General features: G+C 37.4%; 1 protein-coding gene across 1 annotated transcript; it reads left to right on the forward strand.

Annotated features, from left to right (window-relative positions):
- Positions 1 to 796: 796 nt before the first annotated feature.
- On the forward strand, positions 797 to 7,791 carry ube2v2 (ubiquitin-conjugating enzyme E2 variant 2). The gene is made up of 4 exons (XM_028020941.1): positions 797 to 939; positions 4,872 to 5,020; positions 5,124 to 5,249; positions 6,939 to 7,791. The coding sequence occupies exons 1-4, from the start codon at positions 819 to 821 to the stop codon at positions 7,083 to 7,085; spliced, it is 543 nt and encodes a 180-aa protein (XP_027876742.1). The 5' UTR covers positions 797 to 818; the 3' UTR covers positions 7,086 to 7,791.
- Positions 7,792 to 12,472: the final 4,681 nt, after the last annotated feature.

The raw sequence follows: 12,472 nt of genomic DNA on the forward strand, positions 1-12,472 counted from the left end.
CTGATCGTGACATATTTTAGAGAGAAGTAAATCTTTCAGCCTGTATGTTCAAAACTTGCACAGATTTGAGGCTTTAAATGGAAAAAGGGTGTTTATAAATGAGTGTCACATTTTACAGATTATTACTAATAAAAAAATATAAACCGTTCATTCATTTCCATCCACTTTACGTATGCTCTATGGAATGATCATCTTATCTTGAATGTGAACAAAAGAAAGGAAATGATTGTAAATTTCAAGAGAAACAGGGTAAGGTCAAACACTATTTCCGTCATGGGAAAGAAGTGGAGATGGATTATAATACCTTGGTGTTCCGTAGAAACAACAAGGGACAAAACAGACTATACTTTTTCAGGTTGTTTATATTCTTTAGTGTTTGCAGCAATCTTCATATCAGCATATCTTCTCTGTTGTGGAAAGTCCAATCTTTTCTGCCATCATCTGTCTGAGTAGCTGCATCAGAGCCAGGGACTTAAAAAGGCTAAACAATCTGGGTCTACTCTGGAACCTCAGGGGATTATTGGACAAAGAATGATTTTTTTTTATATGTATAAAATGAAGAAAATTACAGACAAGCATCTCCTTCATAATACTGCTCTATAACAGTGTCTTCATCAGTCAGAACCGCTACAATACAGACCACCACCTTTGAAGAAAATTGTATGACAACATGTAGTCTTCCTTTGTAATAAACGGTCTTTTTGAGCTGAATTGAAGGATCAATTCCTTCAAGGCTGTAGTGATACAAACTGTAACAAAAGTTATTCAAGGGGTTATGAATACTTTTGCAAAAAAAAATTAATGCAGGGTAGAGCAGCATGCAGTGCGCTGGTCCGCCGGTGTGCTGCTGCTGCTGTGCCTTCCTCGGTGCTACCCGCTCGGATGTTCACACCTCTGTGTGCTTCTGGACTCGGCTGAAGAAGATGGCGGCCTCCTCAGGTTTGTGTGCTCTCTTAACATCCACGGCAACACAAAGCGCACCAGAAGCTCCCACGTCGCTGTTATTTCGTCCACCAAACAATGATGTTACCTAACGCGAGGCGGTTATATAGTTGCTCTTATTTGTAATGCATGTCTTTACTATATCATTCCGACTGAGCGTTCACCACCACGGGACCTATATATGTCGTGGAGCTAACCTAGCTAAAGCCAGAAGGCCAGGAAATAGCCTGTCCCGTGAGTTAGCTAAAAGAGCTAAAAAAGAGCTAAAGAGCTAAAAAAACCGTACAGATGCCTAGCATTTGCAAAGACAAGAAAGGTATCTGGCTATTTTAATGCATTCACGAGTTTATAGTAGATTGAGTTTCCAATATGGACGGTAAGCAGCCGCATATTCTGGCAGTATAGCTATTATTAAGCTACCAGAATATTCGAGCCAATATATATCGCTAGCTGCTGACTTCATCCGACTAACTTGCACGAAAAAGCGGAAATAAAGTCAAAATGTGTGAACTGTAATGAAATTAACTAATAGGAAAACGTAAAAACGTTTGTTTCTTCTCTGCGACACATGTCGTGTATGGAAATGTTTATGATGGGATATGTGGTGGATTTTTATTCGCTTTCCGCATGGTCGTTGCTGACGCTTTTTAAATCAACTTTGCTGACGCTTTTTAAATCAACTTTGTTGATTTAGTTGGGTATTGGCTATTAATAAAACGCGTCAACAGTCTCTCGTTAAATACCATCGCTTTAGCTGGGCGGGGTCGCTTTTACAGACGCTTTTCGGTCGCTGAAATGTTGTAGTTAATGTGAACGGCATGCTGCCTTCCAGCAAATAGTCGGAACCCACATCTGCTTTAGCGCTCAACAGGAAGCGTGGTCGCAAATAAATTAAGTATTAAAATAGGTTTCTGCGCCGATCCTTACGCAGTTTTTAAAAGGAAAAAAAATAGTTTCTTGTCCCAAAGTCTACAACACATATTTTAAACGTGGTTTCAGAATGCACTGTGTAAAATCTAGGAAGTAATTTCTTAATCGAAACTGTTTCAGGAAAAGTTTGCGCGACCTGTCGAGTGAGTTTAACCTCGCCTTTTTCTTGGGTGCATCTTTTTTTTGTTTTTTCAGAGGAACGTGATGGACTGCAGTTATCAAATGCAGTTAAAAAAAATGCACCCACGCATCAGAGCTTTTCTTTATGTATATGCACAGAGGACATCCGATGTGAGATCGGTGTTATACAATGCATACATAAACACTATATGCCAGAACAGAGCGTTTCAAATAATATACCAAGATGAAATTCATTTGTTGAAAGACTCAAGATTTTAGAAACTAACCTACGATTATCTGTACAAACTCAGTCTGATTAGTATATGCATCCTAAAATAAATAGATCCCGTGCCAGGTTTTGAAGAAGACATTTTTGAATTGGAACTATTAGGTCCTCTGAAACTGCATGACCTTTATTGGACTTTGTTCCAAGGTTTTTTTTGCAGGTGATGTATCAAATAAAATCATGGAATACACTAATTGCACATTAACTAATGTATTATTTAGTTCATCTTCAGGTAAAGAAAAACGGTTTTGTAGAAACAAAAATGACAAGTTCATAGTTTTGTTGCATTTAATGACCAGTAAAATAAATTTTCTGATTTTTTTCCCCCAACATTTATCTTGCTGATCAGAGCAGGACAAGGAGCAAGTGGCAGATTCCTTTCTCAGACTGATTTAGTGCTGATTTAATCTAAATGTAATGACCTTTAACAGCTGTTTTATATTACAAGTTTATTCAATGTAAAGATATTTGATTTTCCTGCTTTAAATTAAAGTAAGCATGTAGTTTATTAAAATGGCTTGTTTAACAACAGCCTTTTGTATTTTTTTTAAAACTATTTTTCAATGCTTCATTTGATGGGTAATAAATTGGGGCATTAACAAGGAAAAAATCTCAGTCATGTCTGTAGACATCTAAAATGTACAGGTATTATTTCTAAAGTCAGATAATTATTGCTGATGTGATTTTCTAGTTACAATTTTCTAGATTGTCATTTTCTATATTTAGAAAATGACAATCCTTTAACAATTTTAAGCAAAAATGGATATATTCAGAAAATGGTAGGGGGAGGAGGGTATCTCAGGCTGCTGCTGAACTGAGACAAAGCTTGAGTTTTAAGAGGAAACCTGTCAAAGTCTGAATGTGACGAATGATTGAAGGAGAAGAAAATAATCATTTGGTAGTGGGGGGGGGGGGGGGGAGATTTTTAATTTTTGTACTCCGTCTTCTGCTCCCATCATCAATAACAAACTCTTTTCACTTCCTATTTGTATGACTTTAGTTTCAGGATCTTCCTTTGAATAAGCAAGTGCTTTTTTTCCACGTCCACCACACCTCCATTCTTAGTTGTGAGCAGCTCGTCATTCACTGTCAGGCCGCAGAGTCGATGCCAACATATCATCTGTCTTCCAAGAAACTCCCACACCCCGTAGCTGAATGCTTGATTGAAAAGTTTAGCACTGTGTTAAAATGAAGTCCACTGTTGCAACACCCCTAAGAAGATGACTGAATGTTACCCTGACTCATTTGTTAAAAATCACCACTATACTTTCATGTGCTGTAAATCTCATGACCCTTTCCAAAGAGTTTTCAGAAAAGCAGGATTTTGTGAAGACTCATTGTTGAGCAGCATCAGATATCTGTAGTGACCTGGTATCAAATTTGATGCAACTCCACAGTTGGGAGAGCAATTGTGCAGTAAGCTGTGCTTGAGTTGAAGACTATCAAGTCATTTCTTGTATCTGTCGATCTTGTTGTTACATGTTTAAAGCTCAGTAGATACAAAAGCCTTTAACTAGATGAACATTTTAAAGCAACAAAGCAATGGAAAAGCTTACTTGAAAAAAAATAATTTTTAATTCCTTCTATAGTGATCAGTTTTCCAAGTTCAGCATGTCCCATGAGAGGACAGCTAAAACCTCAGAAGTATGAAACAGACTAGTTTACTGTAAATAAGCTTCTCAGTCTTTCTGTTATCTGCCATAATTCCATTCATAATTTAGTTTTTAATTGCTTCTTGAGTGTTTTGTGCTTCCTGTTACTTTATTTTGTAGAATCCCACTGATTTTGAAAATGGCTGCATTTCAGTTTATTTTACTTCCAGCAATAACAACTTCTACAGTGAAGGGTGTTACGATGACCTGGAAACAGACTCTAGGCTGGGAAAATATGAGCTTTAGCCCAGCTACTTAGCAGTTGGTGTTAAGATAAAAATCGTCTTCACTTTGGTTACCAGCTGATATTAATCTCTTTTTTTTCTTTTTCTTTCTGGTCAGTCAAAGCACACACCAGAGGCCAAACCAGACCAACCTGATGAGTGATGCCTGACTTGTTGGGCATTTACTTGTGTATGATCAGTTAGGGTGGTGTGTGGTTGTATTGGAGTACATAGCCCTACCTAAAGAAAGCCTTTTCTGTCTTTGAGTCTCAGTGTGCTTGGCTTTTGACTCTTCTGATAGATGAATGAACACCTTCAGGGCTATAAGTTACACCCCAGAGCATTGCACTTAGATAAAATGATCAATAAGACCCATCATCTCTCAGTGACTGGTAGGAATCCAAAGAATATCATCCATGGTCATTTATCCTCCATCTTGGAACATTTATTTTATTTTTTAACCAAAGTGCCACAACTTACCAATTTTAACAGCTTGTTCTGAAAGGAGTACGGTACATTAGGTGCTTGGGTGGCAGCCACAACAACAGATTAATTCATTTGATGTTGTGCTATCAATTGTATAATTTATAATGTTGGATAATGATCCAGCTGCATGGCACAGAGTTCACAAGAAATGTGAGATCATTTTTGTTGATTTGTTCTCTCGTATAAATGGACCTTATAAAAGTGATTATATGGCTCTTTGTTTACCTTTAGGAGTTAAAGTCCCACGCAATTTTCGCTTGCTGGAAGAGCTTGAAGAGGGCCAGAAGGGTGAAGGTGATGGCACAGTCAGCTGGGGCCTTGAGGATGATGAAGACATGACTCTCACAAGGTGGACAGGCATGATCATTGGACCAGCCAGAGTAAGCAGAGCTGCTTCACTAGTTTATAAAAGACAGTCTGTTAAAGAGTATGTATGCATGCATGTACTGGAACTGACTTTTTTTTGCCCTTTTGGTTTTTCAGACCAACTATGAGAACAGAATATACAGCCTGAAAGTGGAATGTGGACCTAGATACCCAGAGACAGCGCCGACTGTTAGATTTGTAACAAAAATTAGCATGAATGGGATAAATAATTCCAATGGGACGGTGAGTTTCATCACAACTCTGACAAAGTGAAGTGTTGGTGTGAAGATCATAAGTTGTTTTGCACAAACACGGGCTATGAGATTCTTGCAGTACAATTACCTTGAATAGAAAAACAATAGAATGGTTTTTACACTGAAATTTGACATTTCAGTTTCAGTGTCACTTTAACTGTTTTTGTTGTCAAGCAGTTGCTAATCCATTCTGCTCCAGTATTTCAAACACAGAAATAGTCTCTGAAATTAATTTAATGCAGTCCTTAGCATGTGTCAAATATTAACAGTCACCTTTGCTTTAACACCAGAAACCGTTTGAGGCAGTTGCACAACAGTAGTCCAGAGTGGTGTTTTAAACCTGGTCCTGAAGGCACATTGCCCTGCATGCTGAAGGTGTTTCCCTGCTTCAGCACACCTGACTTCAGTTGATGGCTGATTAGCAGATTTTAGCTGAAGTGCATCTGAATAAGGCATGTTAAAGCAGGTAAACAACTTCAATCATGCAAGGCAGTGCACGGCTTGAGATCCACGGTTGAGAAACACTGTTCTAGAGGTTAAAGCTAAAATGCATCATGTGACTATTTTTCCTCTTTTTTTTTGAACAAGCACCAACAGTTCTCACTCATTTCTGTTACAGAAACAAATTTGACTTGATGTGCCCATAAGTTTTGTCAGAGCAGTTATCAGGTCCAGCAGCAGAAACTGTCATATTTTTTTGTTGAAGAAGGAAATAAATGCCAATTTTAACTTAATTAATTTTTGATCATGTATTGCAGATTTACTATAATATGGTAAAACTGTTTAAAATTCATAAGTATTGGAGCTGCAGTTTTTTATGATGAACAATAATTGCCAGATGAAGAACATAATTGGCATTTCTTTTGAGATCTGCCAGTGAAATCTTAACTCAGAAGATCATTCACATTTCTCAGGTAATTTTCAAGTTGAATTCCTAAATCCTTTGTATTCAAGGGTGGCCCAGAAAAGTCTGTTTTCAAGGACTGAGTGGCTTGGCGCTTACATAAGAAACATAGAGTAGAACAAGACAATGATGAATGCCGCAGTCTAAGGCTTGATTTTAAAATTATTTTTCACTAACTCATAACAAGACAAAGAAGGCAAAGAAAAGAGCACAACGAACAGCAATGGCCTTTCGTGGAGCCTTGAGCCCAACGTCTGTAAAGAAGTCTGGCTGTGTAGTTGGATTATGTTAAAGTTGGATAAAATGCAACATGACCATTCTTGCTGCAAATGCTTTGAAAACTGTTGGGCCAAATTTCACAGGCATAATAACAAACCGATATTGGCTAACTAGTCAGGCTATGTGCTAGCCTGCAGTCAACTGCCTAAAAGTTATGCTTCTCATATTTTTCTCTGCTTTAATATTTATAAGTGGTGCTGCTTTTGTTTACACAAAATTACAGTTTGTTTTTTTTTTTTTGGCCATATTTCAAGAAGACATATTTCCTGTTTGGGTCAATGAGTTGACTTGTTACGCTATAATGCATACCACTATATTAAACTCTGGTCATTCCTCTACTTTTGTGGTATTAGAAGGACATGCAACTGTAGAAAATGTTTGACAAAAAATTTTGAATCCCTACTTTAGAATCCCTAGTTTTATACTGAGGTCTTAGAAAAATAATTGATTTATTTATTCTTTTCTCATCCCCCCTTTTCCTTCTTTGTTTCCTAGGTGGATTCACGTAGCATACCAATATTAGCAAAATGGCAGAATTCATATAGCATTAAAATTGTTCTTCAAGAGTTAAGGCGTCTAATGATGTCCAAAGAAAATATGAAGCTTCCACAACCACCAGAAGGACAAACCTACAGCACTTAATCGTAATGGATTGTTTCGACCCTCTGTCTTAAACCTTACTCTCTTAGAAATATTGTGTAAAGTCATCAAGAGGCTCACTTCACACATCAACAGTATCGTCTTCAAGATCAAGATTGGACTTTCTTATTACATAGCTCATTTAAAAGAGAAATGTCCCAGCAGTTAAGCACTGAATAGATAGTTATGACTACAAGACCACAGTTATCTGCTTTTTATTAGTTTGACAATGAATTTTATGTTTGACCTGTTCCAGCTTGAGTAGGCTTGAAGAGGGAAGCATGATGCTACACAGGTTGTACCAGATTTCCAATAGTTTTCTGTTCAAATGATGAATCACTGAAGTCAAAGCAACATGGGTGTCCGAAGGCATGTTCTGTAACTAATACCTAGTCAAAGAGAAGCCAAGTATTTGACTTGTTAGACAAATTTTTAACAGGTTCATGGAAATGTCCACATTGCTGAACCTGTGACTGTAGTCTAAAAGTAGTGTCACAAAGTGATTTTCTTTTTTTTATAAATATATAAATATATATCTGTATTTGACACACAACCAATGTTTCTGTTCTGCAGCTCTTTGACATGTAACAGACGTTGAAGCCTGTTCTGTTCTGAAACCCTTGCATTTAACTTTAGTGAAAATGGCAGGTGTATGAACTTGTGATTTTCTGAAATTAAAATCACTGTCTGCAAAAAAGAGAGAAAAAGATGCATTGGTTTTGAATTTTTGTTTTGACTGATTCCTCTTGCAGTTTCAAGTTCCTCCACTAGAGGGCCTTCAAGGAAGGCAGTGCATTTTATTGAGGTTTAGGAGACAGCAGGTTAACTTTCCTTATACGACAGATGCTTGATAAGGACTGCAAATATTTGCTCCAAACTGTAAACATATACACTTTTTTAATATAATGTCTTTGTACCAAATGCAAATATTAATACAGCAAATATCCTTAAGGCTGGTAACATTAGTAATTGGAAACATACTTTGGTAATAAGAGGGGATACTGTTTCCTTAGACTGTGTCCTTTTTACCTTTTAAGCTAGTTTATTAAAAATGACCAAAAAGGCAATTAAATATGTACAGATACATCTTAATAACTAGGAATATTATTGAGAATGTAATTTATTTCACTATGGGAGCAAGCAAGCAGTATTTTATTTCAAGTTAGTCATATAAAGATTCATAGTAACACTTTATTTGACGGGTCGTGAATAAAACTGTCATGACACCTTCATAAACATTAACACCTGTCATGAACATGAGTAACTCTTCATGAATATTTATGACTGTTGTCAAAGTGTCATTAGGTAAATCATGACACTTTTAATACAAAGTTGACATTATTCAAAATGTCTTTGTTATGACAACTTGTCATTAACCCAGAAATTATGATCTGACATAAATTTGTTATAAAAATATTACTGATTAAACTTTAGCTTTAATAACATAAAGCTACATAAAGTTTAATCGGTAATACTTTTATAACAAATTTAAGTCAAATAAACTGTTACCAGATTCATTACTGTAAAATATTTTATATGTTTTTGCACAATCTTGATGATTATAGTTTAACACAGTCTAATGAAAACACAGACTTTAGATTCTCAGAAAATGGCTATATTACACAAGGCGAGAAAGGGCTGTTTGTGGCTGTGTTAATCAGAGTAGCATGGAGGCCGGCAGCCTGTGGCTCTGCTGAGGTGTTGAGGAATCAAGTGGCTGAATTACGTCTGCAGGATGTAGTCAGGTTCTACAGAGTCCTGTTAATGAGCTACTTATTTGATGCAGATGTGTTGAAGCAGGGCCACATCTAAACACTCCAGGACATAAACCCTCGGGTTGAGGGTTTGAGGGTTCTCTAGGGCAGGCTTCTCTGACCTAGAGAAGCCTTGTGACTTCTCTAGGTCAGAAAAGTCTGCTGCCCAGTCTGCGCAGCGATGTAAGCGACATTTATCAGGTTATTGGTACTTTTATCTGTATGCAGTAAGGAGCTGGAAATGTAAAATTCCAAGACTTATGACAATGTTTTGTGGGATTTATTGTGATAACTTTCAAAGTGTTGATTTGAAAAGTATTTAAAATTCCAATGCAATACTCTTTAGGCAATAGATTTTAGAACCGTATCACTGCAGTAACACCCCACAAACACACTATGCTCTTTAAAGAGGAAAAAAAAAAAAATCAAATACCAATTTTCTAATTATTAAATTGGAAACTTCAGGACATCATTTGGTAAAATTGTTTATTGCAAATTATAACTGCATGACTATAATGTTTTTAAATATATCTAATACTGGACTTATGGAATCAACAGTGAAAAGCATGGTAGCAGTCCCATTAATTTTTGTGGCTTGCAAACATGTTGACAAAAATATGAAACTTTATGTGCAAAAATATTATTGATTATGATAAAGTATGCAATAATTGCTCTTAGTGTTCAGTTGCCAAGTCCTGTTGGAAAACATTAGTGTCTCCATAAAGCAGTGGTCTCAAACTTTGGTCATCAAGGGCTGGTGTTCTGCTTCAGCACACCTGGGTCCAATATTAGCTCATTATCAGAGGTCTGTAGAGCTTGACTGCATGCTTGTGAGAAAGTTTCACCATTTAATTCAAGTGTGTAGGTCAGAGAAGGGACACATCTAACAGTTACAGGACTCTTGCACCGTCTAATGTAGAGGGGTTACCATAGAGGTTGTGAACAGAGGGAAGCATAAAGATTTCTAAAATGTCCCTGTTGACTGCTACTTTCATCTGAAAATAGGACTGTGGACCACTGAGCAACAGTCCAATTATTGCAAAAAAAAAAAAAAAAAAATCTCAGTAGCCCAGGTAAGACACTCGCAATTCTGATTTAGGAGTGACTCCGCCCACACTCAATGCCTTGTGAAACTCCCTTTTATTTCACAATCCTCTCAAGGCTACAGCTGTTGCTATTGCTTGTCAACCAACCTTCATCAACCACACTTTTCCTTCTACTCAACTTCCCATTAACATGTTTGCGTACCACATGTTGGATATGACTTACCCTTCACGTAGAAGGTGCTAGTGACTGTCTTTTGAACTATCTAGTCAACAGTCTTCCTCATGAAGGTGTAGGTGATAGCATAACATTTCTGAATTTAAAACCTTTTTTATTGGTCTTATGTAGCTTTCTAATGTGCTAAGAAACTAAAGTTGGGGTTTCAGTAGCTGTGATCGTCAAGTGACAAAACTAACAAATAATTGCCTGAATTGTATCATTGATTTTAAAGACACCACGTTTGTTTCACGTTTTGCATGAAATTGCTAAAATAAAATTGTTGATTAGTTTGAGAGGCAGTTTCACTTCTTGCTGAATGTACTAAATTCATGTCAGTCAGATGGCATCTTCAGGCAAGACAGTAATGCATTTGGCATCTGAAACATAACTTGATTTGTAAGCAGGTCCCGATCTTGATAAATCTGTCTCAAACGCAGCACGACTGAGGGTGACTTCTGAAAATGATGAGCTTTCTGATTTGAATCATGCGACCTCCCTCCTGTGTCTCCCTTATTGAAACGGCTTGTCTCGGGGGCAGAGCCAACGCCAGCCTGACACACTGTGTTGTGATGATTCAAAAATGCCCTCTGAATAAGAGTGCTATCTGACACCATGTCTGCATATGTTATCTCAAGAAAGCTGACTTGCATCTCATTCTCCCTCTTTCTCTCACACACAGATATCTATCTATCTATCTATCTATCTATCTATCTATCTATCTATCTATCTATCTATCTATCTATCTATCTATCTATCTATCTATTCACTTACCTTTAAATTAATTATAGTTTTGCTCACGGAGAGCATGAATTATATATTATAGTGTTTGCATATCAAACGTATTTTTTAGTAACTATTTCTGTGTTCTCGAGACATTTACATAGAGTGACCTTTGATGTGTATTTTGTTGAGCTGTAGAGCTTCAGAATCTGTCCATTAGAGGGCGCTCCAGCCCCACACTTGTCATTGACCTGGTCCTTGGAAATGACTTTAGTTTGGAGGACATGCCTCGTCAGACACGGCGACACTGTTGAAATGCTTGCAGGCGTGCTGTCAGTTTGCTTTAAAAAGCAAAACAAAAACAAAAAAAACAACAACCTGTTGTGCTGCTCAATTTCCTTCAGGGAGAGCTGAGTGCTGTGAAGAGGTTCATGACCAGTGTCTTCATACGGCTTTATATGCCTATTGAGTGTCTTCACATCAGTAGATCTCTATAGATTTTTTTATTATGAAGCCAAAGTATTTCTGAAACATTTCCCATTTCAATTTGTGTGTGGGCATCAGGGTGTGAGATGAGTCAGGATTTGCTGCGGAGGATGACCTTGCTCCTCATCAGTCTGTGCAAGAGATGATTTGACTGTTGAGATGTGACAGTATATGGGCACAGCTATTCTTTTCTTCTGCATCCTCCTGCATATCATTGATAATCATGAATGCAAAACCATAAACAGTTTGCATTTAACAGCTCAGATAGATAGATAGATAGATAGATAGATAGATAGATAGCAATGCAAGCAATCACCTTTATTCAGCACATGTTCTTGTTCTACAGTGAATCTTTGCTCATCTTGGTGACATTTTTAGATTATTATTGAAATAGAAGTTTGGAATCCTCACTTGGCTACTTAACCTGCAGCCCCATCAGACTAATGTAAATTTTAAACTGAGCCACCTGCGCAAAAGCACCAGCTTATGTCTCTCTCATTTAAACCTATTTTATGTCAGTATCCGTATAAGACACCATCCTGGGAAAATAAAGACTTATATACCTCTCAGTGTGAAGGGGCTAAAGTGTGAGAGTGTTGAGCAGTGATCTAAGACGGGAAGGAATTTGTTGGGGGGGAACGTGCAGCTTGCCTGCCGGCAGACTGCTGGAACCAGGCCTCTGCTCCCAGAGTGCTCACCTTTTGCCCCATGAGGCCATAAGGTCATGTCTTGTCTCTGTTGATACTGTAAAAAGCTTTGTCTTCTTTATGACCACTGAGGGGTGACTGTGTCCATCTTCCCCAGAAACCCCATTTGTTTTTATTCTTCAAGTCCTTGTCCTGGCTTACACTTTACGGCTGACAGAGAAGAGGCCTCATATGTTCTTCTGGCACAAAATTTGCAGTCACACAAACTGCATAAAAATATTTTAACAACCTCTAAAAATGGTTAGAATTTGCGAAATGAGTCTGGTTAGCCTCGTACCACCAACCAAACAATACTGTTCAAAATGCTTACCTTTTTCGGTAACACTTTATTTGACGGATTGTGAATAAGACTGTCATGACATTATCATAAACATGTCATAACACCTGTCATAAACATGAGTAAGTCTTCATGAATATTTATGACTGTTGTCATAGTGTCATTCAGTAAATCATGACACTT

The sequence above is a fragment of the Xiphophorus couchianus genome, chromosome 6 (genome assembly GCF_001444195.1).
Source record: "Xiphophorus couchianus chromosome 6, X_couchianus-1.0, whole genome shotgun sequence".
NCBI lineage: Eukaryota > Metazoa > Chordata > Actinopteri > Cyprinodontiformes > Poeciliidae > Xiphophorus > Xiphophorus couchianus.

Bases quoted from the DNA above. Each gene is read 5' to 3' on its own strand.
- ube2v2 (XM_028020941.1), top strand. From the start codon at position 819: ATGCAGTGCGCTGGTCCGCCGGTGTGCTGCTGCTGCTGTGCCTTCCTC. The intron at 940-4,871 runs GTTTGTGTGCTC...GTTTACCTTTAG, and splicing joins GAAGATGGCGGCCTCCTCAG to GAGTTAAAGTCCCACGCAAT. The intron at 5,250-6,938 runs GTGAGTTTCATC...TTTGTTTCCTAG, and splicing joins TAAATAATTCCAATGGGACG to GTGGATTCACGTAGCATACC.